This window comes from Eschrichtius robustus, chromosome 19 (genome assembly GCF_028021215.1).
Source record: "Eschrichtius robustus isolate mEscRob2 chromosome 19, mEscRob2.pri, whole genome shotgun sequence".
NCBI classification, from domain to species: domain Eukaryota; kingdom Metazoa; phylum Chordata; class Mammalia; order Artiodactyla; family Eschrichtiidae; genus Eschrichtius; species Eschrichtius robustus.
The window spans coordinates 19,907,904-19,933,405 of NC_090842.1; the positions used below are offsets into that span (position 1 = coordinate 19,907,904).

Below are 25,502 nucleotides of genomic sequence, written 5' to 3' on the forward strand. Positions count from 1 at the left end.
ACACATGTCCCCAAATGGTTCACGAGGATAAAAGGGCTGTGGAGCAGGGCCCAAGGGTCTGGCCCTTGTCCCACTGGGGACCTGGGTCTGAGGTCTCCAGGGGTACAGCTTGGGCTATTGAGGATGGAAAGGGGTTGAGGGGGCTGCCCAGGTCATTGGGACTTAGAGGTACAAATCCACACCCTAGTTCCTGGGCAAAGAGCCAGAATCACAGAGTCCAAGCTGACCCTCCAGAGTTTATTCACTTTCAGTGGTACTGGGCCAGATGGAGCCTTCGTGGCATCTGACCCCAGCAGGGCAGGATCCTAGATCCCATCCTGCTAGGGCGAGGAGCGGCCTGTCAGCGTTAAGGCTTTCAGGAATCTAGAAATGACGGAAGGGGTGTGGTCAGTCAGGTGGAGCCCTCCCTCCGCCTCCCAGGCCACGCCCTCCCGCCAGGTTTGGTCGGCCTCACACCTTCAGATTCGTCCCCAGCCCCTAGGTCGGGCTCCGGCTCCAGTTCTGGCTCTGGTTCTGTCCCTGGCTCTGGTTCCGGATCCATTTGGGGTTCCAACTCCGGCTCAGCCTCTTCAGAGGTCTCAGCTTCCAGCTCTGGCTCAGTTTCCTCGAGGGTTCCGGATTGCGCTGCCTCGGAGTCCTCAGGACCCCGGGCCTCATCGCAATCTGAAGCTCTGGGCAGCCAGGGGCATGCGGTCCCTGAGCCAGCTTCCTCAGGAGTCCAGTGGCCTGGGCATGGAGGGTCGTAGCTTCGTTCTCGGTAGCCTGCGGCGGAGGTGGGAGTGTCTCAGGCTCATTTTACCCCTCTGAGGTTTCCTCTGCACACATGCGGGTCTTTGGGGAAGACCTCAACTCCGTGCTCCCACGCCACACCCCCTCCTCTGACATAGGCCCCGCCCCCGTTCTCACCCGTGCCCACGTGCTGCCAGTCCCAGGCGGGGTCCGGCGCGCGCACGGTTCGCTGGGCGCAGCTCAGCAGCTCCTGGCAGGCGGCTTCGCCCTTGCTTTGCACCAGCAGCAGCAGGCGGCGTACCCTGCGCTCGGCATCAGGCAGCGCGTCCAACGCCTCGTATTCGGGCCCGGTGAGGACGCCCCGTGCCAGCAGCGCATCCAGCAGCAGCCCCGAGTCCGACTGCAGCGTCTCTACCAGGCGTTTCCGCTCGCGGTCGATCGTCTCTGATGGCCTCTCCTGCGTGTTGCCCATGGTGAGGGCTGCATGGGAGGTGGGGGGAGACAGGGAGTGGGGGCCGGAGCTCCCCTGACCTTGACCTCTCTCCCAGGGCCCCAGTGAACACCCGTGACTGGGGTCTAAGTTCACCTCGATCTCGGCAGTCAGCGGCAGGCCAGCTCCATAGTGCAGCACAGGATCCGTCCTCCTGCCTCCCTGGCCTCTTCTGTCCCATCTCCTCAGGCTCCTCCTTCGGTCCATAAATGTTAACTGTGGCTTTCCAAGGACCCTTACCTACTCTGACAGCTCTCCCCAAGCATGTCCTCCCTCCTGAGCCCCTGCCACCTGCAGATCCTGCGATCAATTCAGACCCAGTTTATCCAAACTAACTTCTCTTTCCCAACCTGCTTCCCCAACTTAACAGGCAGAAAGACCTACAACTGATCCTGATACCCCACACCCAGCTTGCAGTCAAGTTCTTCCCAGTCTTTCCAATATTTCTGTCAACGTCACCAGTTACTTAGTCTAGCCTTTCACTTCCATCCTAGACCCTGCAGAGCCCCGAATCCCCCCTCTCCCAGATCCCGAAGTGCTAAGAGCCTCCGCTGCTCCTCTCACCAGCTGGAGGAAGTCCAGACCCCTTATCCTGAGGTCCATCCTTCCAGGACAGGCCCTGCCCCTGCACCACCTCACCAATGCCACCACCATGTTGTAACCCCAAAGTGGTCTCATGGTCTCTCCTGGTTCTAATACCTGAGCAGGGATACCTGAATTCTCTTGAGTCTTAGCTCTGACCGAGATCTCCAGACATCACCTGAGGCCAAACTGTCTCCCTGCTGCCCTGGGAATGATTTACAGCCATCATCTTTAAGTACCCAGGGCCCAACTCATAAAAGCTACCAGCAAATATTGAATTTTCACTGTTTTCCTCCATAGATCCTCCCATTTTGAGAGGCTGTCTCTCCCAAACAGCAGGTGTTAGGCAGAAATTAATCTGCTTTGTTCATTTATTGACAACCAAGGACAATGGCCCATCTCCTCTTGGGTGGCCTGACCCACGCAGCAAGGCCCCTGGCATTAAGGGCAATTAGGTCAGGCCCTGGACCACTCCCTCTCTCAGCCCATCTCCCCTGGCCTTGGCTTTGTCCACAAAACACCCTCCTGGGTCTCGTCCTCCCTTTGGGGTCCCTCCTTTACCTCCTTACCTGGTTCCAGGTCTAGGATTTGGTCCTAGCCCCCATCCTGCTTCCCAGGTCTCACTACCTGGTGTCATGCTATGCCTCCCTGGTCATTTCACCCCTCCTAGCCATACTGAAGTGTCAGCCCTTCCCCCAGGCCATGAGCAGAGACCAGGACTACCCTTTACCCCTCTCTCTCCCTTCATGTCCCATCAGGGACAAATGCTACTCCTCCACTTCTCAGTGAGTTATCAGCATCTCCCTCAACCCCTCTATGGTCACCTCATCTCCTATAACAGTCTCTCTCAGTACCGCTCACTCCTATCCCATCACTCCCACAGAATAGCGACTTTGACAACTCTCTGGGGTAGGGCTTTTGTCCCCATTTTACAGATAAGGGGACAGGCTCAGCGAGATCAACTGGCAGAAGTGGAATCTGACTTGCTCCAGCCTGAACTACAAGGTCTCCTGCCAAGCAAAATGTCAGCCGTAACTACCTGTCCCCCACACCCCCACAGCTTATCAGAGAGAATCCAGACTACCTGTTCACTTCCCACCCCCTGGACAGCCAGGCTTTCCCCCACTTCCCTCCACCACTCAGTACTGGCACTTCCCAAACTTTGCAGATGCTGTTGCCTAGGCCTGGAATGCCCTTTCCTCCCTCCATGCTGTGGATCCATCCTCCAAGATTCAAATGTCCCCTCATCCACCCCAATGCCTGAGTGTCCCACAAGCAGACTGGTTCCTTCTCCTCTGTACCCCAGTGAACAACATATACCCTCACCACTAGGCTGACATCACTGCACTGTGTACTGTGGATCCTCTGCCCTCTTCTCTTGAGGTTTCCAGAGCCTGTCCCCCAAATCGAGTGCAGGAAGGGAGGGAGGACAGAACCCACTCTGTACAGGTGCAGAGAGGGAGGGGGAAGATTAGACTGGCCCCTCCTTCTCTCTCACGCCTCCCCAAGTTCTTTTCATGTTAGCCTCCTCCTTCCATTACCCCGAGTCCTGTCCTCTGTCCTGTCTGGGGTGCAGAGACCCCAGCTGGTCCGGGTCCTCTCCCTGAAACTCAATGCTCAGAAGTGAATACCGAAGTTATCTCCTTCAGTGGTCACAGCCCAGATCCTTCCCGGAGCACCAGGCAGCTCCAGTTACGAGGCGTGGACGGGGTCTCTGCCGCCCTCCCCACCTCGCTCCCCGCGCGTCCGTCTGCTAGGGAGCGAAGGTGGTGGAAAACTGCGGGAGCCTTTGCGCACGTGCTAACCCTTAACTCCCCTCCACCCAGCCCCAGAGCTAGAGTCCTGCCGAGGGGCGGGGCTCACAGACCTCCTTCGGGCGCGGCTGGTTTTGGTGGGGTGCGGATTTTGCCCAAACTCAGCTTCTCTTCCCTACCGCAGCCGGGGGTCGGGGGGGCTCCCGGTCCGTGCGCTCCCGGCGGCCCCACTCACGGGTCGAGCCTCGGCGGGGCAGGAGATGACAAGGCAGAAAGGGCCGGGAGGGGTGGGGATGGAAGCAGCAGCTGCGGCGGGGGCGGGGCGGCCAGGGCTGCCGGGAACCGCGAGGGGGTGGGGAAAGGGGGCCGTTCTTCCCGGGACGCGGGGAGGCAGGCCACAGAGGTCGCGTACCGCCTGGGCTCGTACACGTAGTCGGCTTTCCCTCTTCACCCCGGGCACGCCGGCTGAGTCGGGGAGGGGACAGTTAAGCCCGCGGCCCCAAGTACCCCGGCAATTCCCAGGCGTTTTACACCTATCCTCTCGTCGACCCATCTCTGCCTGTCACAGACAAGGCTCAGAGAAGACCAGCTTACCCAGGCTCACAGAACGGATGCACTGCGGTGCCGGGTGTGACGCCAAAAGCCCCCGCTTCCCGGAGGTCGCAGTGGCCACGCGCCAGCCCTGGATTCGGACCCGGAGGATGGGGCCTAAGCAGGAGAACTAGGGGCAGGCTCCCCAAGCACCTCCACCCTTCAAGGGTTCCTCGATTAAATATTAAAGCCCTAGGATCTGGACCCTGCTACGAATGCCAAGTCGCCCCCCACCCATGACTTCTGTGCTCCATGGTCGGTAGAGAAAAGAGAACAGAAACACAGAAAAAAACGCAGTTTTATGCAGGGCTCGGTATTGGAGAGGGGCTGCCAGAGTAGGAGGGGCTTCACTCAGCCTCCAGCAGGGGCTCAAGGAAGCCGAGCTGGGCGTGCTACCGGCCAGCCCGCCCCCTCAGCCAGGCTGGTTTCAGAGTGGAGAGGGCTCTCAGGGGGAGGGGTTGGCCCCTGGGCCCAGGTAGGAGGCGCGGCTCTCAGGGGTGCTGTAAATGGTTAAAGCTCCCGGCAGGCTGAGGGCTGGGCCTCCCAAAGCGGCTTGGACATCCAGCAGGAGTGGTGCCCCCAGCATGGAGTCCTTCCCTAGGAGGGGCGGGGTTTGTGCTCAGCGCGGAGAAACGGTCGCCTCCTTTCTTCAGGGAAGGAGAGCCTCACTCGCCTTGCCCTCCGGTCAGTTAGGATGAAACATCCACTTTCAACCTCCCCACTCTCTTCCAGTGGCTCAAGCAGCTTAAGCAGTACTCTGCAGAGCAGCCTGACTCGGGGGGGATTTCCCTCCAAAACACCAACTTGCCCAGCCCACACAATCGTGGTAGCTCAGGCCCCTTAGGGCCACCCCCAGGTCCTGAGTCACCACAATTATTACCTGGCCCTGGAGAATTTAACCCCTTGACCGCCAGCTCAGTCTCACCCTTCTCTGGAACCAAGGGCTGCAACTGCATGAGAGAACCCCAGGAAGCAGCTGGGGAGGGGAGCTGGGGCTTTGGCTGAGAGAGAACAGCTGTGGACTAAAGGGCTTGGCTGAACAACCCTGAACCCCCTGCCCTCCCCACCCCCATCTTACCAGGGACAGCTCCATGTCTAAGTCCATGAGAGTCCACTCCCGCCCTTGGAGGCTGGTGCCCAGCACCTAGGGGGAGCTCTGGGTCAATGGTGTCCTCCCCAGGCTGCACAAACAGCTGGACCCCACCAAGCCCCATGCCCCTGCCCTACTGAAGGTGTACTCACATCTAAGGGCCCTGCAGGCTCCACATTTTCAGGGGGGGCCCGAAGCAGCATTGGAGGCAACAGACTCTCCGGGCTTCGGGCTCCTCTCTCCAGGTCCAGAGGCCCCCTGTGCACAGAAAACTGCCGTTGGCCTGCAGTGCCCAACCCCACCCCCCATTAGGTTCCCAAGGAACCTGAATACATCAGGATCTAAATCTGACAACATACAGAAAATGCTGGAAGAGGATCCCACACACACACATAGAGGGGCACACAGAGAGTGCCTCTGCCTCCTACTTTTGGCCTGAGGTTTGGGTTGTGTCTCCTCCCTATGCAATTATCAATACCAGTGGTTCTTAAACTGTTGTGTACTTTACAATCTTTACAAACACCCCAGTGGTTGCATTTAAAATGCAGATTCCTGAGCCCTACCACTGAGATGTTTCCACTTTCCATGGGCCTCTGAAGCTGGTACTCCTTAGAGCAGCTCTGAGAAATCAGGTGACACCGTGGTGCCCAACCGACGCCCACCACCCCCCTGAGCCAGCCACCAAGGGGCAGAGAAGGCTGGGAAGTCTGGGGGCTAGTTAGTGCTGATCTAGCTGCAGAAGTGGCCCACAGGGCTTACAGTCAAAAATGGTCTCTCTGCTCACCTGTCAGGAACCTCCCTGGGGCCTCTTGGTTCAGGCTGCTGGGCACTCCTGGGCCCCTCGGGGCTGAGGCTCCCTTTCCCTTCCAGGATGGCCTGCACCACAGCCACAGGCAGCGGTGGGGGTGCTGTCACGCAGAAGTCACACTCGTTTGGGGCCAGGGCCAGCCCGGCCTCGCCTTCCCCCCCTGGGCTGGCTGGCTCTTCTTTGAGCAGTGCCAGGCCCTTCTCCCTGCACCAGAGAAAAGCTTCAGCCAGACCCTGGCACTGACCTCTCCCCCATCCCCACAGCCATCTGGGCTGCCAGGCCCTCCGCCACAGGCTCCCCAGAGGGCAGCCCCTGTCCCTCTTACCTCCTGCCACCACTGGAGGGAGAAAGCCTGGTTCCTTCAGGGGATGGAGAGTCTTCCGGAATGTCAGAGATGATGGGGCCCCTGGCCCTGTGAGGGCTGCTGAGGCCCAGGGTGGTCTCTGGGAGAGGCTGTAAGTAGAAGATGAGGCCCAGCCCTTCACCTCAAGCCACAGGGTGAGCCAGAACCCAACCAGTACCACATGGGCTAGATCTAAGGGGGAAGGTTTGAGGGAGGAGGCTGGGCCCATGCTGGGGAGCCTGGGTCTGGTGGGAGGGAAGGCTGGCCTCCATCTTCTCTTCTTTTTGGGGAATGGGGAAAGGGAACAGGCTCTCCATAAACCGAGCTGTGCTCTAAGGAAGAGAGGAGAAGCAAAAACCTACCGACTGGATAAAGTAGGGGTCCTGCAGGCGGGCACCAGGTAGGGGGCAGGCGTTGAATTTGGCTGGTGTTGGGCACCCCTCATCCAGCATCAGGGACCTGTGCAGGGTGGCCAGGGCACAGGCAGGGGGCTGGGTAGATTCATCTCCCATGCCCCTCAGCCTGCACCACCTCCCTCCCACAGGCCCCAGCAGCCAAGTCAGCAGAGCTGAGGCCTGTTGCCAGGGCATCAGTCACATGCTGGAGGCAGAAGGGGCTCCCCCCAGAGATGGGGGCCCTTTGGGGGTAGAGAGGGGAGGGAGGGAGCATGGTCTGAGACCCAGACCCTCTGCTGTTGGGATGCTTTGGGGTGAGGGGGAAGGGGATGACGGGGTGGAAATACGGGGTTAAGGTCCTGGAACTGAGGGGTCTGAGAGTGGGGGTTTGGTGGTAGGGTTGGGGGTAGAGGGGGAAAGCCCTGGAAGGGGGCCCTTGGGGGGATGGCCATTGGGTGAGGAAGACTGTAATGCAGGGGAAAAGAATGAGTGAAGGGGCTTCTGGAGGAGAAGGAGTCCTGCCTGGGTTTCTGTGAGGGTCCTGGAAGGGGTGGGGGCGTCCCTGGGTTTCTCACTCACAGCTTTCTCTTAGTTCCTGTGCTGCTGGACCCCGCCTGAAGTGGCCCAAAGAGGCACTGGATCAGCTGAAGAGAAAGCAAAGGGTTAACTCATACTTTGGACCTTGCCCCCCCACCCTAATGAGGCACTCCAGGTGGCTTCCAGGACTGGGGGGGGTACGTTCAGGAGTGAGAGAGAGAAGTGGGGTAGGGGGGAGAGGAACACCTTGCCAATGACCCGGTGCTGCTGACCGTGGCTCTGCCGCAGCGTCACCACCTCCCTCCACAAGATCTCGTTCTGCCTGGGGGAAAGGCGTGGGAGGGTGCTGAGGCATCTGAGAGTTCGCCCGGTCACCACCCCCCACAGAATGGCAGGCCTGAACCCGCGCCCACTCGGATGATCATCCGTCCATAGACAACAGACTTCCTCAGCTCGGCCCATTGGTCTTGATGGAGGCGCCAAGGCACGAGAGAGGAAGGAGCTGCCCAGAAACGCCTGGAAGCCAGTGCCCTCTCGCCCAGACCCCCCCTTCCCCCTCCCCATCCTCCTCCGCCCCCTCCCCCGCACTGCCTGAGCTCCCGCAGCCGCGCCTCGGTGCTCTCCTGCACTCCCCGAAAAGCCTGCACCTCGCCCAGAAGCCGGCCCAGGTCCTCAGGCCGCCAGCGGCCGTCGTCGCCGCGCAGCGCAGGCACCTGCAGGTGGGAAGCACCCTCAAGTCACAGTCGCAGGAAACAGCTGTCCCACCTACACCAGGGTTTGCTGGTTCCTGCAGGCCGCCCCCACCTTACGCCGCACGCGTTCCAGTAATTGCTCTCGGCCGCGCACGAAGCTCGGGTGCTGGAACTCGACGTGGTCCCGTTCCGGCCTCAGCAGGCCACCCTGCTCGATGCTCACCACCTTCCGAAAACCGTCTAGGGAGTAGGGCGTGGGGGCGTAAATTGCCCCGTCCCCGCGCACCAAGTCACCCACGCCCGCGTCCCGCCCGGCCCTAGGGACTCACACATGTTGAGCTGCCGCACAAAGCTCGCCATATTGCTGTGCTTGAAGTACTGGGGCAGCACTTCCTTGGCGAAGCGGCTCTGGTCGCTGACGAGGAAACTGGTCCCGCTCTGTGGAGAACGCCGCCCGCCCACCCACCGTGCGGGCGGAGACCAGACGACACCGTGAGCTGTGCCCGCCCACGGCCAAGCCAGCGCTCTAGCGCGCGCATACACACTCGCACTCACTCTGGGGACTCAGACTGCCATTCGTGGGGACGTGGGACGAGGCCAGGCCAGAACCAGCTCTGGCCTAGCCTGGGGCGACCACAATCTCCATCCCAGCCCACCCAGACTCCGTACTCGGTTCTCTGAAAGGAGGAGCAGAGGCCAAACCTGGGTTCCAGCCCCGGACGGCTCCCAGACCCGCGATGTGACTCTGAACTAGAACCAGGCCCAGCCCTTCCCTTCTCCTGGCCTCTGTGTTCCAACCTGTCTGACGGGCAGGGTGGGAACTAAATGACCTGGAAGATCCTTCGGGTTCTAGGTCTCCTCCAGAAGGCTCCTACCCTTTCCTCTGCCCAGAGGAAGTCGCCTCACCTCCATCTCGAATACCCCCTCCAAGCCGTCGCATACCCTGGACGGCTGAATCAAGGGACCCTCAGCCCCGTCCCAGGCAGGGATTGGGTGAGCGTGGACGTTCACTGACGTGGAGGAATCCCGGGGACCACTGAGGAAGTCGAAAGGCCCCAGCCCTCACCGGGCTCCAGCGGATCAGGTGGTCGGTGCCCGGGTCGCCCACCAGCGCCCATAGCTTGCCAAGGAAGGCTGGCACGGGGCTAGGGCCCGGCTCCGTGGGCAGCGCGGCTGGCGCTTCCTGCATGGCGCAGTCCCGGCCCTGTTTAGCGCTTGGGCCCGGCCGCCGCGGGCTTGTCAAAGCCGCGGAAAGTGCTGCGTTTGCCGCCCGCTCCGCCCTACTCCGCCTCCCGGCGCCGGGTCAGGTGGGGGCCACGTGCGAACCAGCGGGGCGGGGCTCTGACCGCGGCCTCAGCACTGGCAGACAGAAAGGGCAGTATGTGCGTGGGGGCGGGGGGCGGTAGGGCGGTAGACCTGCGTTCGAGTCCCACCCCTCTCTCAGGCCCGCTGTTTCCTCCTTTGTTCTTCGGGAGAATCGAGCGTACACAGCGTGGTGTGGGCTGGGAAAGTCCTATAAGGCGATGGCGTGGGCATAGTGAAGCCTCGGGTAGAGGGGCAGATAGGAGCGAGCTTGAGAGCGGGAGGGTGGGGGAAGGAGAAGCTGGCCCCCTCCCGCCGAACCCTGGGGCGTTGTCATTCCGAAGATGCGAGTGCCCCGACACTGACCCCCGCAGCCGTACCAGTGGAAGTAAACCTTGAGGTCTCGAGCTCTCCCACCCCTGCCCGGACCCCTCCTCCGGCCTCTGCTGGTTCTCCTCCCTCACCCTGCAGAGCGGACCCGGCCTTTCACAGGACGTAGAGATACTGCTTGATTTATTTCACACTCAACCCTGAGGCATGCTTTGAGCCAGCGCCCTCCCTCCTCCCACGCCGGGGCCGCCGAGCAACGTTTGCAGAGGACTGGGGTTGGAGGAGGGTGATCCCCGTATGGCGGGGACAGTGGGTGTCTGCAGATGTTGACAGCAACGAGTGGACTCAGGTTGCTCCGCGCTGGTACCGACGCCATCCCACAGCCCCCAATTCTCGAGAGGGACAAGAGGCAACAGAGTCCTAAAGGAGAGGACTAGCAGCTGACGCGCCCCGGGGCAAACCCACGCAGCATCTCAGGGGTCACACGTCCGCAGGGAGGGGAAAGAGGGTTTGTCGCCTCACGCCACAAGCGTGGGCCGCCAGGGATGTGGCTCCCGCGTTAGCTTGAGCGTGTAGCTGCGCAGGCGCGGGCAGTGCGTGCGGAAGGCGTGCAGCACGGAGGGTCGCACCACGCAGAAGCAGTGCACTTCGCGCAGGCCCGCGCAGCGCTCTGCCAGCTCTTCCAGCGCGGCGTCCAGCTCGGCAGAGGCGGCAGCGCGCACTTCGAGCGCGCTCAAGGTTGCGGCGTAGTGGCGCGCTGCGAAGCGCACCGGGCCTACGGTGTCCCCAGAGAGGCTGAGGCGCAGCGCAACCACGGGCACAGCAGGCTGCAGGACGCGCGTCACGCTCTCGGCAGGCAGAGCCGGCTCCAGCTCCAGCTCTACGGCCAGTCCAGGGTGGCGGCGGCTCAGCTCGGCCCAGGCTTCGTTAGGCAGGGGCGGCGCGCGTGCGTCTTCGGGACATGCACACCGCAGGGCCAGGAGCTCAAAAGGTGCGCGGTCTGGCGCCGCCAGTGCCTCGAGCGCGGTGCGCGACAGGCTGGCCAGGTGCAGGCCGAGGGCGCGTAGGCAGGGGCAGGCCTCTAGTAACTCCAGCACGGAGCCTGGCCCCACGCTGCCCACCAGCGTACTGTTATCCAGGAAAAGGCTGCAGAGCTCCGGGCAGCCGTGTGCCACCTGCAGCACCAGAGCGTCGTCCAGTGTGAAGGGCAAGCGCCGCAGGTCGAGGTGGCGCAGCGCGCGGGCAGCCCTACAGAGGGCGTGCACGGCGTCCAGGACGTCGCGGCCCGAGTCGAAGAGCCGCTTTTCTCCGCGGCACTCCAGGCACAGGCCTCGCAGCTCGGGGTTACGGCCAGCCAGTGCGGTCAGCAACTCTATGGCCGCCAGGCGGCTCGGCTCCCTGGACGGCACAAATTCCAGACGTAGATTCTGAACGTGGTCCAGGCAAGCGGACAGATACTGCGGCTGCATGCCTTCTAGCTCACAGTCGCAACTTGGGGGTAGAATGGTGGAGAAAAGGCTTCAGCCGGCCGAGTCCCCGCGACCTGGAGAGAGGCCTCTAACCCACCCCTCAGCCTGGGTTCCAGCTACCATCCCCACTTCCTGCCCCCTCCCCACATACCTCCCTGTCCCGACCATGCCTGGTCGCTCCAAGGTGATGCTAGAAGGGAACTCCCATCCTATCCCTTTAGAAGACTTCAGATGCATCTGCCGCTGGTTGAAACCTTGCCACGGCGAGCCAATGACATTTTAAGAACAGGGCTGTCTCAGCGGTCTTTAAGGAGGCGGGGCGTGACCTCTGGATTGCCAGGTTCACATTTGCCTCTGCTACTTCTCAGCTGAGTAAGAAGTGATTAAATCTCTCTGCCTCAATTTTCTGTCTGTGCAACGGAGATAATAATACCACCTATCTACCACATAAAGTTTTAGTGAGGATTAAATAAATTAATATGTGTAAGGCACTTAGAACAATGGTTGGTACACAGTGGGCGGCCAATAAATGTTAGAAATGATTACACTTTTTTGGGGGGGCGGGGGCTCGTGCGTGTGGAATCTTAGTTCCCTGACCAGGGATCGAACTCACGCCCCCTGAATTGGAAGTGCCCAGTCTTAACCACTGGACCGCTGGAAGTCCTGATTACACTTCTTAATATGGGGAGAGTCACTGTATCTCCCCAACCCCTGACTCCACCGAGCCAGGGAGAAGGCGGGAGGGGGAGGAGCCTGCTCACCTGATGTTCGTGTTGTGCCACACAGTGCTGCAGGTGGCAGCGGCAGCCCAAGCTCTGCAAACCCTCGCAGCAGCAGCGCGGTCCCGCAGGGGCAGGTGACGGAAAATGAGTGCCAGCACTTCCTCCGGCAGTTGTTCTCCAGGCTCCGCCATGGCCGTGCGCGGGGTCGGGGTTCCGCTGCAGGAAGGCCAAAGTGTTGAGGGAAGCACCTGGAGCCTACGTGTAGAAATGCTTGTAGCCCAGGAGCTGCTATGTAATTTGCAGAGCCCAGTGCAAAATGAAAATGTGGGTCTCTTTGCTCAAAACATTATTAAGGGTTTCAAGACAGCGACAGCAGAGCATTTAACCAAGTTATTAAACCAAGCCTGGGGCCCTGTGCAGTGCACAGGTCACAGACCCATGAAATCTGCCCTGGATGCCGAGGATCTCTGATTCTCCTTTAAACTACGTTCTCACTTGTTGAGCAAATCCACGTTTTATGCTATATTAGAAGGAACTCAACCACGACCGGTGCACCACGTTGATAAAGCCGAATACCGGATTTGGGATGATGCTATGGGATCTTTCTTCTAGTTACCAAAGTTTTCTCTGAGCAAGTTGGAAGGCGGATGCACAGGCTCTGACTCCAGACGACCACGTCCTCCCCCCAGCTCAGAGGGCCCCTCTTGCCTCCCCCTGCCTCCCTCTACTACACGCTTACAGCCTCCAGATGGCCCAGACTAGTCTCACAGGGGTCACTGAACTGCTTCCCTTCCAATTTCGACCCTGAGTACTAGGGAAGGACTAAGCCCAAGCACCGAGGACCATTGAAATGAGGCATTCTCAAAGGATGCGGGGCATCAGAATCACTTGGACACTTGTTCACACTACAGATTCCACGGCCCCACCTACTAAGTTAGGCTCTCCGAAAAGAGTAGGGCCCAGGAATCTGAATTTCAACAAGCTCCTGTGGATTCTACAGGCCCCAAGTTGAGAAACCCGGTCCTAGCCCCGCCAGTCACTAGAGAGTAAAGATAGGGTTAATAGGGCGGGATCATTAGGGAAAACTTTTAATTGGCAGAGACCGTAAGCCAATCAGAAAGCAGGGACGCGGGTGGGGCGCAACCGAATCCGCCCAGAGAAGGGAGGCTCTTTCCTTCACCTCGGAGGGGGAGGTGTCCTGAGTGCTTCCAAGAAAAGGCCGGCGGGGGGGAGAAAGTCTTGGGTTTCTGGGGCCTGAGGAACCCTGGGTTCAAGTTCCGATCCTGAACCCCGAGCAGCCCAGGCTCCCTTTGGGCGGCTTAGGTTCAGCTGGAATTCGGCAGACCCACCTCAGAGCGCGGTCTTTGTTGGAAAGTGTGCGTCCTCTTTGAAGTTGCCAATTTTAGTTTAAGGTGCTTAAAGGTTTTCGTACCCAACGTTTCACGCCACTGGCCAGTTTTCTATTTTCTAGGCTAACGGTCCCTGCTGGAATTTGCGCCTCGCGTATCCTGGGGCTTCTGCTACCCTCCGCCAGGCCTGAACTTGGGACCCACCGGCACCCCGTTCAGAGTGTCAGGGAGTATCAGAGATCAGAGATCTTCTTCGAGCTCTACCATAACAGAAGGCACCAGAAACGTCTGGTCCTCAGGGGGCGCCTCCTTGTTGATCCATCCGTTGCCCGCTGGAGGAAGAAGAGCAGCTCTCACCCTGGGGCCCTCCGGCCTCGTAAGAACCACAAGTCCTCGAAGTCCCTTGCCGCGGGCGGTTCTTCCTGCCGTCTAACCTCAGGCGCCAGTTTCTTACCTGCTCAGCGAACCAGGTGGGTTTTGCCCAGAGACTGGGGACTGGCGGCGGAGGACAGTGGTGGGAAGGAACCGCGGGGAGCCCGAGGGGCGGGACGCCGGGACAGATGGGGCGGCTCGGACTGGGGCACCGCCCCTGCGCTCCGCGCACACCCGGAAGCAGCGCGAATCCAGTGGAGCCGGGCGGGCGTGGGAATCCAGGACGGGCGGAGGCGGCCAGGTTAGTGCAGAGAGTGGGTGGGCTTCCCGGTGCCGGCAGGAGCCGAGGTGGATCCTGGCTCAGAAGCATGGGTGCGGAGCGGTTGTCATCCGCGGCTGCTCGGGTCAGGTAGTGGTGGTGGCCTATTGGGCTGTTTCCGTGGGAGGCGGGAGAGAGGGTACGGACCTTGGTCCCCAAAAGTTCCTTGTCCCAGTTAGGGGATTTCAAGGGGCGGCAGGGCCCTGTGGGTGAGAGGAGGGGGTGGGGCTGTTTCTGAACAGATATTTGAGCAGAAACCCTTTGCTCTCCCCAGCCAGTAGCAAGAGCAGAACTCCAGAACGAGGGAGGCCGGGGAGCTCCTGTCGAGAGCTCGGGAGCGGCCCAGCTGAGTAGGATGCTGGGACTCTCAGCCTGTCAGTCCTTGAGGGGCCACGCCCGCCAGCAGGCCGTCACCGTCCACCCTGCCAGAGGTGGGGCTACCCGGGGACTGTTAGGCCGTGTTAATAGAACGCTGCACCGGCTGGCTCCCGGTCGTAGGGGCATATTTTCTTGAGTCGGTACCCAGCTAAGAGTTCTCAGCTCAGTTAAGAGTTCCTAGGACCCAGCCCGGCCCCGCCCGCAGAGAGGCGGACTCCGGGTGGGTGGGGCGCGGGGCTTCCCGAGGAGGGGCTTCTTTGGAAGACACGTAGAAAGGAGTTCCCAAGGGCGCGAAGCAAGCCAAGGGCCCCGGCCGCTTCTCAAACGTTATCTGGCCTTCTCGACCTCTAGCCCGGCAGGCGTGTTTGACTTCTCCCATTTGTCCAGTCGTAGTGAGTGTGAGGGAGCTTCCCCCCTCCTCCAGGTTTTCAATGTCCCGCAGGTAGGCCTGCTGGGGAGACCACGGCCCGGTCCCACCCCTACTTACCTACCCCTTGGGGCGGGACTGCATCTATGCGGTTTACATAGAGTAGAATATTGCTAAATACAGTGAAAATAAAAATCACCCCAAGTCTCCCCCTTCCCCAACAGAGGTAAACAATGGTAACTTCCTGTTAATTTCCAGACTACGGTTTTGGGTAAACACACAAGTATTAATATGTTTTCTACCAAAAGATTATGGGGGGGGGGTGTTGCTCAAAAGGTACGTCCCTGTGCTCAGACGCAGGGTAGGGTTATCAAGTATCATTTTTCTTGCCAGGTCTGGGTGATGCTGGAGCGCCCCTGCCCAGGTACTGTCCCAGCTTTGGCTCTCACGTTAGGGTCTGGGGGCAGATCTGAAACACAGAATAAACAGAAATGATTTCGCTCACATAATGGAAAAGTCCAAGATGGGACATAGTGTGATTAGGAGTGCACTTCTTCATCTCTTGGCTCTGTAGCCTCCTGTGCCAGTTTCATTCTCAGTCAGGCTCTTCCCAAGCAGCGGCAGACGAGAACTACCCTTGCTTCTAGCTCAGCTTCAAGATAGGAAGGGAAACGTATGCCTCTTTCCTATTGGTCCAGCCAAATTTGCAGGTTGATTCTGATTGGTCCAACTTGAATCCTATGCCCAACTCTGAACAAATCATTTCAGGAAGGCGAATGGAATATGCAGATTGGTTAGGCCTGTTTCACTTGCCCAGGCCTGGAGCTAGGGAGTGGAGTTAGCCCTTACAACAGGCATGTGGATTGAGAAAAGGGAAGAGGGAAGGCCCCAGAGGTCAGTCAGGATTGCGGGAGGGAATCTGGGCAGGCGCAAACTACAGGTGTCCTTTGAAGTGAAGCCTGGAGATACAGTAGGAATTCAGGTCAGAAAACCAAAGTGGGGGCTGTGGTCCCACAGGGATCCTGGGGGCTCAAATTTAAGCTGAGGGCATACTATACCAGCACATGGGCCTGGTTGTGCTGTGGGGCATGGGCACCATCCAGGATGAGGATGTCTCCAGTCAGCTTTGAAAAGAGAGACACCCTGGCCTGAGGAGGGAGCAGAACTTCTTTGCTTCTACTGCAACACTGTCCCTCTCCTCTTCCATCCCTGTGACCCTGGTCTCTTTCTCTGAGAAGACAGTGGAGAGACAGTCCTCACTGAAAACCTTGGCTGGGCTGGGCTGGTTTGGGCTGGGCTGTGCAGATCCAGAAGCACAAGGGGCTGCCTGTGGGATGATGAACTTACCCTCATAAGTATGCCAGCTGGGTGGGGACGGCTGGATGTCAGCTGAGGGGACAGCTCGGCCACGTGGGACTGGACAGTTGTCTCCAGAGCTGGGTTGGGGGCGATCTGAATGCCTATCTCTGTCCCCAGGAGGCAAGATGGCGGCTGGGCCAAATGGGCTTGAGGAGTGGGTGGGCAGTGCCTACCTATTTGTGGAGTCCTCGCTGGACAAGGTGGTCTTGTCGGATGCCTACACTCACCCGCAGCAGAAAGTGGCGGTGTATAGGGCTCTCCGGACTGCCCTGGCAGGTGCGTGAGTGGGCGGGCACTTGGAGAGGAAAGGCTGGCCTGGGGCCTTTTGTGGGCGGGGCCAGGGACTGAGACCTCACCTCTTCAACTCTGTGGGCCTGTGCTTAACCAGCACTTTAAGGAAAAGATTCGTTGGGGAAGGGAGGAGGAAGACACCTGGTTGCGTAGGGTCTGTCTTCTCTGTGTATGCATGTGTGCCCTTGGGTGTAGACTTGTGTCTCTGTGTCTCTGTATGATCTACCTATGTGTGCACTAACGTCCCCCTGCTCCATGCCCCCCACTCCCCGGATCAGCCCGCTCACTGCTGTCTATTAATCGCGCCTCTCTCTTCTTTTCCTCTCTCACTGCAGCACTCCTTGCCCAAGACCCCCTCCCCAGTACCTACCTTTCAGGTCCCCTTTTCCCATCTCAGGGCAGAGGCCACAGGAGGTTGAAGCCGATTGGGAGATCTGGCTCTGGCCTCAGAGCGGCGAGAGCCCCTCTCCTTCCAGGGCGGGGGGAGCCACACTAGGAGGCCGAAAACCTGAGACCTCCCGCCCCCTGCCCCGCCAGCCACCTACCCAGAGGGCTTGGCTGCCCAGGGCAAACGCCCCTTTCTACCCTGCAAAGTCTCTTCCACGTCCTTTTTGCCCACCCTCATTTGGGGCTTCAGGGTTGGGGATAGCGTAGCACACACTCCGTCCTAGGGTGCTCCCTGTGATAGGTCCTGGCCTTTATTCTGGGTTGTTGCTGTTTACATCCCAATTTTGCTTCCCAGCTGGGAGCTCTGGCGAATAGCCGCGCCCCTAGGTCTGGGGATGGGGAGGGCGTCTTACCTCGGGCTTCATCCCTCCTCCGGCCTCTTGGAGAATGGCCCCGCATGGGGACCGCATGCCACCTGACTGCCCGCTTCCGCAGAGAGTGGCGGGAGCCCCGACGTGCTGCAGATGCTCAAGATCCACCGCAGCGATCCGCAGCTGATCGTGCAGTTGCGTTTCAGCGGGCGCCAGGCCTGCGGCCGCTTCCTCCGCACCTACCGCGAGGGGGCGCTGCGCGCCGCGCTGCAAGGGTGCTTGGCGGCGGAGCTGACCCTGCACTCCATGCCGCTGCAACTGGAGTTGCGCGCCGGCGCGGAGCAGCTAGATGCCTTGCTGACCGACGAGGAGCGCTGTTTGAATTGCATCTTCGCCCAGAAGGTGCGGCCGGGCTGGGGCCAGGGTGGGGTGGGGATGCGCGGCTAAGACCCCCACCGACGCCGCACTCCCCTCCCTAGCCCGACCGGCTCCGGGATGAGGAACTAACAGAGTTGGAGGATGCGCTCAGGAATCTGACGTGCGGCTCGGGGGGCCAAGGGGGCGACGTGGAGGGCGCTCCGGCCCCCTCGCAGCCTCTGGCACCCTCTCCGTCGGAGGAGAAGCCACCACCGCCGCCGCCGCCGTCTGGCCAGACTTTTCTGTTCCAGGGTCAGCCCGTAGGTGAGACTCCCGGAGAGAAGCAGAGGCAGGATCCCTGGGAGGATGGAGTTTGGGGAGGGGTGAGGTCTGCGCGGGATAGTCGAGGGGCGGAAATGGAAGGGTGTCCCGAGCTCACTCCGCTTCCCACTCCCCCTGCAGTGAACCGGCCGCTGAGCCTGCAGGACCAACAGACGTTCGCGCGCTCAGTGGGCCTCAAGTGGCGCAAGGTGGGGCGCTCCTTGCAGCGCGGCTGTCGTGCATTGAGGGACCCGGCGCTTGACTCACTGGCCTATGAATACGAGCGTGAAGGGCTGTATGAGCAGGCCTTCCAGCTGCTGCGGCGCTTCGTGCAGGCCGAGGGCCGCCGCGCCACGCTGCAGCGCCTGGTGGAGGCGCTCGAGGAGAACGAGCTCACCAGCCTGGCAGAGGACTTGCTGGGCCTCACGAATCCCCATGGCGGCCTGGCCTAGCCTGGGTACCAGAGAAAGGGGCGGTCGGCCAGTTGCCCAGCCAGGGTTTGGAGCACCTGGATGACTGTAGGGTCCCTTCTGCTGCTACTGCTGACCTCCTGTCCACCCACGGGACTCTGAGGCCACACTTAAAACCAGAGATGACTGCCCTCTCCAGGAGTCGGACAAGCACCCACAATGTCTGCTGGGGTGCCACTGGGGGTTCTGTTCTAGATACTAGGATAGAGAGAGCGTATGGGGGACCTGCTGCAAGAGGTCTGCCTCACCTTCTCCCACCGCAGAAGAGGGGCTTTCAGCCAGACCTTACCTCTTCATTCATAGAACAATTTATTACTATTCATTAATTCAATATAATTCATTAAGGACCTGCTGTATCCTAGGCATCATCCTGGGTGCTGCAAATACTGTGGTGAACAAAACACATGAATCCTGCCTGTCCCCAGTTCACACTCAGTCTGGGACTCTGAATATTAAGAAACAGTAAATAAAATACTACCAGTTTTTTGATGTGAAAAATACAAGGAGTTCTGGGAGCAACTGAGCAGGGGCCTAACCCAGGTTAGGGGTTAGGCTTCCTGGGAGAGAAATGAGTGTGAATGTTGTGGGCGGTGGAATGAGAGAAGGGCAATATTCTGGGCATGGTCAGCCTCAGGTGAGGTCTTGAGGAAGGTGAGAGGAAGGGATTTAGAACAGAAGGTTTAGAGTGGCTGGATCTAGGGGTGGGTGGATTTGCAGAGACCCATTGTTGAGTGGGGGAGGCAGATAGCATGGGGTCAGGTAAGCCAGTTTACAGAGTTTGGATTTTATCTGGAGGCTAGTGAGAGGCCTTTAAAGGGTTTTGGCAGTCAAGGCTGGGAGGCTGGTGAGGATGCAGAGAGAGAGAAAAGACAGTGCCCCAGGCTGGGGCAGTTAGCAGCAGAGATGGAGGGAAGGGATGAACATTGAGAGCTGTTTAGGACAAAGGACAACAGGCCTGGTGACACTGAATGAGGAAGGTTGGAGAGGACTCCAGAGTTTCTGCCTTTGCCAGTTGGATGGAAGGTGGAGCTGCCTGCTGAGATAGGGGCCCTGGGGGAGGTGAAGTGCTTGCTCTGTTTGGCACAAGTTGCGCATGATGTTCCTGTAGAACATCCAGGGAGAGACTCCAAGGATAGCTGGATCTATAGTTTTGAGTTCAGGAGAGTGTTGAGGCCTAGGATTCAGAAATGTACAGGTGGGAGTGGGTGGGGTGGCCCAGGGGGAGGTCCTGAAGGTCACCAACCAGAAGAAAGAGCAACCCAAAGAGGAAGGAGGAAAACCAGATTTGGAAGCCAGGGGAATACCCACCTGCTGTGATGGAGGCTGCTAATCTGTCAAAGCTGCGGACTGTCCACTGGAGTCAGGGAAAAGGTTACTAGGTGGGGGCTGTTTCTGGGACATGGTGTGGACAGCCTGAAACCAGACCACAGGAGGGATGGGAGGTGAGGTAGCAGAGACAGCCGGACTAGAGGACTCCTGAGAAGTCTGTGACCGGGAGAGTGAGGCTCAGGTTGGAAGGTTTATTTTGTAAGGGAGAATATTGGTGGGAAGAAGTCAGAAGGCACAGTCATAGCCACTGGAAAGAGGATGGCACTGGGAAGCAGTGCTGGTTCTCACAGTCTGCCCTCAGAAACTCTGGGGTGGGGCGGAGTGGGTGTTGTCTACTCCAGGCCCCACTGCATGGCTGGGACCTGGAGGCTCTGAGTTCCAAGAAGAGAGAGGTGGCAGCCAGAGCTGGGCAAGGCCTGGGCCCTCAATCTCCAGAGCGCCTCTCTGCCCGCCTGTGTCCACATCAAACCCTTTGCTCACTGGTCTACTTCAGGAGTCCCCCAAGCTAAACTAATCCCTGCCAGCCCTACCTGGCCTGCAGTGGGCCCAGGCTTGGTTATTTCTTCCTGCAGGAGGTGATGATGGCCTGGGGCACTAGGGAATAAAGAACTCAGAACTGCCTCTGGAGAGACAGACCGAAGTGCTCACCTGTGAAGTTAAAGCAGACAGGGTTGGCCCCCTTCTCCTGCATCCAAGTGGATGCATAGGGAGAGGGGCAAGGGAGGACAGAGGAAAGAGTCTTGGACTGAATTCCAGAAGATCTGGGACAGTGCTCTTACCTTCTGCCTGTACGATCCTGGGCAAGTCACTCAACTGCCTGAGGGGCAGCGTCCCCATCTGGGCATGATCAATGACAGCTGCTGCCGGGGTTGTGAGAATTGAGCACGCAGTTTTGTTAGTCCTTGTGTGCGTGGTGTGTCTGCTGGTGGGCATGGCAGACCCAGGAGAAAGGAGGCAGCCATGTATCCGGGGCACTTTTTGGACCCTGTCTTGCGGAACCAGGGCTCCTGGAAAGCTGACGAGAGGCACTTCCAAGGATGGCGTGGGAGGGGTCGATGCCAAGCCCTCCTGCGCTGGGGCTCCTGCCCAGCCCAGGCCCTTTCCGCTCCGGAGAGGCAGGGGTGGGGAAACTAACCAGAAAGGTTAGTGCTTCTTCCTGTCCCCTGGAAAGGCAGAATTGGGAAGTTTGAGCCTGCATGGAGACCAGAACTCACCTCTTTGCGCCTTCCCAGAGAGAGCTGACCGTGAGGATCCCTCTCAGAGATTAGTCTCCACTCGGAGACAGCGCTCCTGCAGCGCCAGGGCGGAGCTGACTGAGCTCCAGATGTCCGGGCGCACACAGCTGTAGGGTCACGTGGCAGCGGCCGCGGCCCCCCTTCCTGCCAACGTTGCATTTGGCCCAGGCCCCGTCCATGGCCGCCCTTGGGACCCTGCGCTGAGCCCCGGAGGCCCCGGCATCCGGGGCCACGCCGCTCCCAAGGGCCGAACGTGTATCAGGATCCCAAGGACCGCCGTGGTGGGTAGGGAGGGGTAGAAGGGATTCGGCCTCAGCGCGGGAAGGGGGTGGGGCCGAGGCTCCGCGTCTCCCTGTTCTGGCTCTGGGGCACCGTGCTAGGCCGGAGCTGAGAGGGTGGGAGTCGGCTACTAGGAGGAACTTCTTGCCCTTTCAGGGTGCCCAACCCGGTGGGGGGTCAGGGCCCAAAGTAGGAGGACAACGGAGGGGGATGAACGGCCGGCAGCCGGAGACCCCAGGCGTGTGGCCTCCCGCGCCCTACCCCCGGGGAGGGCGGGGCCGGAGCCCCTGCCGGCTGCTGGCTTCCTTGTCTTGAGCCCCTGACTGAGTCTCTCCGCAGGGGCCGCGGGCGCCTGCCAGGCGGACATGAGGCGGAGGCTGCGCCTACGCGGAGAAGCGTCGCTCACGCTGCTCCTCGGCGCCGCCCTCGGCCTCCTGCTCTATGCGCAGCGCGATGGCGCGGCCCCGACGACGAGCGCGCCGGGAGCTCAAGGGAGGGCGGCGCCGGGGCCCACCCCGGGGCTCCGTGTATTTCAGGCGCCGGACGCAGGCCCAGCCCCGCCGGCCTACGAAGAGGATACGCCGGAGCCGCCCACGCCCACGGGACCCTTTGACTTCGGCCGCTATCTGCGAGCCAAGGACCAGCGGCGCTTCCCTCTCCTCATTAACCAGCCGCACAAGTGCCGAGGAAATGGCGCACCCCTCGGCGGACCCGACCTGCTCATCGCTGTTAAGTCGGTGGCTGCGGACTTCGAGCGGCGCCAAGCCGTGCGCCAGACGTGGGGTGCTGAGGGTCGCGTGCAGGGGGCGCTAGTGCGCCGGGTGTTTTTGCTGGGCGTGCCCCGGGGCGCGGGCACAGACGGGCCAGACGCGGAGGGGGCGAGCACTCGAACGCACTGGAGCGCCCTGCTGCGTGCTGAGAGCCGTGCGTACGCGGACATCCTGCTCTGGGCCTTCGACGACACTTTCTTCAACCTAACGCTCAAGGAGATCCATTTTCTGGCCTGGGCCTCCGCCTACTGCCCCGACGTGCGCTTCGTTTTTAAGGGCGACGCCGACGTGTTTGTGCACGTGGGAAACCTGCTGGAGTTCCTGGCGCCAAGGGACCCGGAGCAGGACCTGCTTGCAGGTGACGTGATAGTGCAGGCGCGGCCAATCCGCGTGCGGGCCAGCAAGTACTACATCCCTGAGGCTGTCTACGGCCTGCCCGCCTACCCGGCCTACGCAGGCGGCGGCGGCTTCGTGCTCTCGGGGGCCACGCTGCGCCGCCTGGCCGGTGCCTGCTCGCAGGTTGAGCTTTTCCCCATTGACGACGTCTTTTTGGGCATGTGTCTACAGCGCCTGCGTCTCACGCCTGAGCCTCACCCTGCTTTCCGCACCTTTGGCATCCCTCGACCTTCAGCCGCTCCGCACCTCCGCACCTTCGACCCCTGCTTTTACCGCGAGCTGGTTGTAGTGCACGGGCTCTCGGCTGCTGACATATGGCTTATGTGGCACTTGCTGCACCGGCCGCACGGGCCAGCCTGTGCGCGTCCATGGCCTGTCGCTGCGGGTCCCTTCCAGTGGGGCCCCTAGCCACCTGTCACAGCTCCAAGCCCCCCTCATTCAGACCCAGGATGTAAGTGGGAGGTAGCTTGAAGAGTAGGTTTCCCAGGCGGATTAGTGCTGTGTATGTCCTTCTTCCCCAGAAAGGGGCATCCAGGTGTCTGCCTCCAGAAGGTCCCAGGGAGTGAAGATTGAGCTTGGTTCCTGCTGACCCACCCTATTGGGAGGTGATCTGGAGCAAATCTAATGGTGGCCCTTTGAGACAGCCAGGGCTGAGGTGGTGGTGAACCAGGCTCTTTGCCAAGCAGGTGAACGTGCTTGGTCCTCCTAGTAGGGACGTGGGTGGGGGTGGGGGTGGCAGAGGCTCATGGAATCTGACCATACTTCTTATTAGTTTGGAACCCCTAGAGTGATGCCAACAAATGCAGATCTTTCTCAAGGCTGGACCTCACAGGGATGGGTAGGGGCCTAGCCTCAGTCCTCACGGAACCGGCAGATTCTGCCACAACTCAATCTGAAAGTAGGTGTTTTGCTTCCTATTTGCCCCTTCAAACTGCATTCTTAGCCACGTCTAGGTCTTTAGATCTGCTTTCCTGGGGCCAACGCCTCCTGAGCCCTGGACTAGCTGGAACATTAGGGATGGAGGCACACAGGGACTGAGCGCATTGTCCTACCTAGTCTTCCCCCACGTCCAGCTACCCACCTACACCCACACAACTGTGCCATTCTCCCACTGGAGCCTGTGCTGCCCCCTTCAGAGGAGCCAAGGAACCTTTTTCTAAGATAACTCCTCCAGCTGTAAATTTCCCCATATTCTTCAACCACCCCCTTTCTCAAAAAAAATCAATGCCTCCACGCTCATTTTAGTATAAACATCCCAGCAACAGCACATGGGGAGCTGTCGCGGAGGGCATAGGTCTTTATTGGAGGAGGGGTATGGGCAGGGCATGAGGAAGGTTCCCCCATGCTAGGAGGATGGGAACAGTCCTGGCTGCCCCACAGTGGGATGTGTGAGGGTCTCTGGCCAGGCCACAGTCCACATGGGAAGACACCAATCAGTAACAAAGTCATGGGAACGCCACACAAGCCTGGCTGTAGGCCCAGGCACCACACAGGCGCCCGGGGCAGGTCCCCTGCACATTCATTGTTAAACTATACAGGATGAGGCTGTACATGAGTTAATTACAAAAGAGTCATATTTACAAAAATCTGTACACACATTTGAAAAACTCACAAAATTGTCATCTATGTATCACAAGTTGCTAGACCAAAATATTAAAAATGGGATAAAATTATACATTTCTCTTCTCAATTCTTTTCAAAAGGATTAATATTTTTAAAGCACATATGCTACTTTCCTTAGCAAGTCCCACGAAGAGACTGAGCAGCCCAGCCCTCCATGAGCCCCAGAGGCCTTGAGCCGTGAATGGGCCCGGCCAGGGGACACTGCCCAGAGCTGAGGGAGGGGAGCCAAGCCCACAGTGCAGAACAGAATGCTGAAACACAAAAAAAGGAGGAAGATGTCTTTGGCTAAAACTTTGGCATTAAAACAAAGAGGCAAACAGGATGGAAACATGCAGCGCTGCCAGCCAGGTTGCGGCAGAGTAGGGGAACAGGAGGCCTTGAAGGCTGGCTCCAAGAGGGGTGGGAACCAGGCCTGGGCACGTACCTTGATGGTAGAAAGTTGTGTTTCAACCAGTTGGGTGTGCCTACTGGGCCTGGCAGGGAGCACATGCAAGAAAGAAACAGGGAAGGGCAAGTGAGCCACCTTGGCCACAGCCAGCTCATCAAGTAACTAAAGTGGATGTAGTGCAAAAGTTGCAACCAAGTACTACGGACATGCTACCTGCTTGCCTTGAGGGTCATGTGGCAATGCTGGGCCAAAGGCAGGACCCTGTCCTTGTCTGGGTGCCTGTGTCCTCAGCCAGAGAAAGAGCCCCAAGTTTTCCCAATGTATGGGGGACAGGGGAGACAGAACCCTGTCTCCCTACATGTTAGTCGAGAGCTCCTGGGTCCAGGTATCAAGGCTCAGAGTTTGTGCTTCTCTTTGCAGTCTGTGTCCCCTGTTGGCACCAGCAGGCTGAGATCGCACAGAAGAATATCTGGGCCTCTCACCCCATGGCAGAGCACCCAGCCTGAGCCCCACCTCAAAATATCACAACAGCCCTTCCACACTGGCAAGGTGTCCAAGAAAACCCACAGGGTGGCCTGCTGAACAGGATGCGATACACAGTTCCATGGGGCAGAGGGGCATGGGTGGTGATGTTCCTAGGGGAGTTCCGCGGTTCTCAGGTGGGCACCAGGCCTGGGGGGGCCATAAAGGGTCACCGAGGCAATGTGGTTGTTCTGCATGACCTGTTATGAGAAGATGACAGCGAGTCAAGGGGGAGGAGTTGAAGGAATGAAAGCAGAGCAGGCAATCAAACCCACAAAAACCACCAGCGGCATCAGTCCTGGGCTGTGACTGAAGAGAAGGGACTTGAGGCAGCTCCTGTGCACAGGGGCTGGAGGTTGTGTGTGCAACCCACCTGCACATGGGGCTGGACTGACCCCTCAACACCCCCCAACTCATGCTAACGGGGTCATCTCTGCTCCTGTGTCTGCCTGTTTCTCTGGAATATATAAACTTGACCACACCCATTTGTCCGGTCCTTCTGGAACTGCTAGAGGTCTGCTGAAGGTATGGCATCCAGATGGGAAAACAGGGGCAGCCCATTCTTCTCCCAAGCCAGTGGGGCCTCTATAGCCACTCACCCCACAGCATGTTCATTCACATGGCATTTAAAGGCCCCCAACACCCCCGGACTGAGCCCCACTTGCCCTGTGGTTCCCCTTCCTATTGTTCTCACATTTTCAAATATAAATGTGGGATCCCAATTTCCTCTCATCTTGTTTGATTAACCTGCTCAGCAGGGCCCTTAGGCCCTCCCCAATCTCTCT

The 25,502-nt window shown here is 59.5% G+C and overlaps 6 protein-coding genes across 21 annotated transcripts in view; 2 read left to right on the top strand and 4 right to left on the bottom strand.

Annotated features, from left to right (window-relative positions):
- Positions 1-223: 223 nt before the first annotated feature.
- On the bottom strand, positions 224-4,026 carry NOL3 (nucleolar protein 3). 2 transcript variants are annotated; one of them, XM_068527660.1, is made up of 5 exons: positions 3,669-4,026; positions 1,316-1,415; positions 907-1,209; positions 457-762; positions 224-363 (listed from the first exon to the last, which is right to left on the bottom strand). In XM_068527660.1, the coding sequence occupies exons 2-5, from the start codon at positions 1,398-1,400 to the stop codon at positions 356-358; spliced, it is 702 nt and encodes a 233-aa protein (XP_068383761.1). In that variant the 5' UTR covers positions 1,401-1,415; positions 3,669-4,026; the 3' UTR covers positions 224-355. The 2 variants fall into 2 exon arrangements, with proteins under 2 accessions (XP_068383761.1, XP_068383762.1); XM_068527661.1 differs by lacking the exon at positions 1,316-1,415.
- A 128-nt stretch (positions 4,027-4,154) lies between these two features.
- HSF4 (heat shock transcription factor 4) lies at positions 4,155-9,763 on the bottom strand. Of its 4 annotated transcripts, none has more exons than XM_068527643.1 (13): positions 9,078-9,763; positions 8,341-8,449; positions 8,124-8,251; positions 7,908-8,032; positions 7,566-7,641; positions 7,362-7,426; positions 6,750-6,846; positions 6,370-6,497; positions 6,021-6,248; positions 5,389-5,494; positions 5,225-5,290; positions 5,027-5,096; positions 4,155-4,389 (listed from the first exon to the last, which is right to left on the bottom strand). In XM_068527643.1, exons 1-13 carry the CDS (start codon positions 9,198-9,200, stop codon positions 4,331-4,333), a joined length of 1,380 nt encoding a protein of 459 aa, XP_068383744.1. In that variant the 5' UTR covers positions 9,201-9,763; the 3' UTR covers positions 4,155-4,330. The 4 variants fall into 4 exon arrangements, with proteins under 4 accessions (XP_068383744.1, XP_068383743.1, XP_068383745.1 ...); XM_068527642.1 differs by lacking the exon at positions 4,155-4,389 and adding an exon at positions 4,427-4,743; XM_068527644.1 differs by lacking the exon at positions 4,155-4,389 and adding an exon at positions 4,427-4,743 and having other exon boundaries at positions 6,021-6,144; positions 6,370-6,523.
- Positions 9,764-9,809: 46 nt separating this feature from the next.
- FBXL8 (F-box and leucine rich repeat protein 8) lies at positions 9,810-14,486 on the bottom strand. Its single transcript, XM_068527645.1, is given in 3 exon segments — positions 9,810-11,134; positions 11,874-12,050; positions 13,638-14,486. Coding segments are annotated over 3 exon segments (1,458 nt in total). The 5' UTR covers positions 13,946-14,486; the 3' UTR covers positions 9,810-10,161.
- On the top strand, positions 13,020-18,678 carry TRADD (TNFRSF1A associated via death domain). 11 transcript variants are annotated; one of them, XM_068527649.1, is made up of 5 exons: positions 13,020-13,653; positions 14,149-14,305; positions 16,096-16,254; positions 17,152-17,429; positions 17,507-18,678. In XM_068527649.1, exons 2-5 carry the CDS (start codon positions 14,230-14,232, stop codon positions 18,155-18,157), a joined length of 1,164 nt encoding a protein of 387 aa, XP_068383750.1. In that variant the 5' UTR covers positions 13,020-13,653; positions 14,149-14,229; the 3' UTR covers positions 18,158-18,678. The 11 variants fall into 11 exon arrangements, with proteins under 11 accessions (XP_068383750.1, XP_068383756.1, XP_068383758.1 ...); XM_068527657.1 differs by lacking the exons at positions 13,020-13,653; positions 14,149-14,305 and adding exons at positions 13,692-13,964; positions 15,013-15,043; XM_068527648.1 differs by lacking the exon at positions 13,020-13,653 and adding an exon at positions 13,692-13,856.
- Positions 18,679-20,860: 2,182 nt separating this feature from the next.
- Positions 20,861-23,857, top strand: B3GNT9 (UDP-GlcNAc:betaGal beta-1,3-N-acetylglucosaminyltransferase 9). 2 transcript variants are annotated; one of them, XM_068527659.1, is made up of 2 exons: positions 20,861-21,024; positions 21,358-23,857. In XM_068527659.1, exon 2 carries the CDS (start codon positions 21,384-21,386, stop codon positions 22,590-22,592), a length of 1,209 nt encoding a protein of 402 aa, XP_068383760.1. In that variant the 5' UTR covers positions 20,861-21,024; positions 21,358-21,383; the 3' UTR covers positions 22,593-23,857. The 2 variants fall into 2 exon arrangements, with proteins under 2 accessions (XP_068383760.1, XP_068383759.1); XM_068527658.1 differs by having other exon boundaries at positions 20,939-21,020.
- The window catches only part of PHAF1 (phagophore assembly factor 1), a 29,026-nt gene continuing 26,947 nt past the window's right edge, over positions 23,424-25,502 (bottom strand). Inside the window, exon 17 of the mRNA XM_068527646.1 lies at positions 23,424-24,917. Coding sequence (XP_068383747.1) covers positions 24,831-24,917 — 87 coding nt within the window. The 3' untranslated portion in view covers positions 23,424-24,830. The remainder of the gene's footprint in view (positions 24,918-25,502) is intronic.

Bases quoted from the DNA above. Each gene is read 5' to 3' on its own strand.
- TRADD (XM_068527647.1), top strand. From the start codon at position 14,911: ATGTTTTCTACCAAAAGATTATGGGGGGGGGGTGTTGCTCAAAAGGTA. The intron at 15,044-16,095 runs GTACTGTCCCAG...CTCTGTCCCCAG, and splicing joins GCTGGAGCGCCCCTGCCCAG to GAGGCAAGATGGCGGCTGGG. The intron at 17,430-17,506 runs GTGCGGCCGGGC...TCCCCTCCCTAG, and splicing joins ATTGCATCTTCGCCCAGAAG to CCCGACCGGCTCCGGGATGA.
- NOL3 (XM_068527660.1), bottom strand. From the start codon at position 1,400: ATGGGACAGAAGAGGCCAGGGAGGCAGGAGGACGGATCCTGTGCTGCA. The intron at 1,210-1,315 runs GTGAACTTAGAC...CCTCCCATGCAG, and splicing joins CGCTGACTGCCGAGATCGAG to CCCTCACCATGGGCAACACG. The intron at 763-906 runs GTGAGAACGGGG...CCTCCGCCGCAG, and splicing joins CTGGCAGCACGTGGGCACGG to GCTACCGAGAACGAAGCTAC.
- B3GNT9 (XM_068527659.1), top strand. From the start codon at position 21,384: ATGAGGCGGAGGCTGCGCCTACGCGGAGAAGCGTCGCTCACGCTGCTC.
- HSF4 (XM_068527641.1), bottom strand. From the start codon at position 9,200: ATGCAGGAAGCGCCAGCCGCGCTGCCCACGGAGCCGGGCCCTAGCCCC. The intron at 8,252-8,340 runs GTGAGTCCCTAG...CCTACTCCCTAG, and splicing joins TGTGCGGCAGCTCAACATGT to ACGGTTTTCGGAAGGTGGTG. The intron at 5,097-5,224 runs GTAAGATGGGGG...TCTCTCATGCAG, and splicing joins TAGACATGGAGCTGTCCCTG to TTGCAGCCCTTGGTTCCAGA.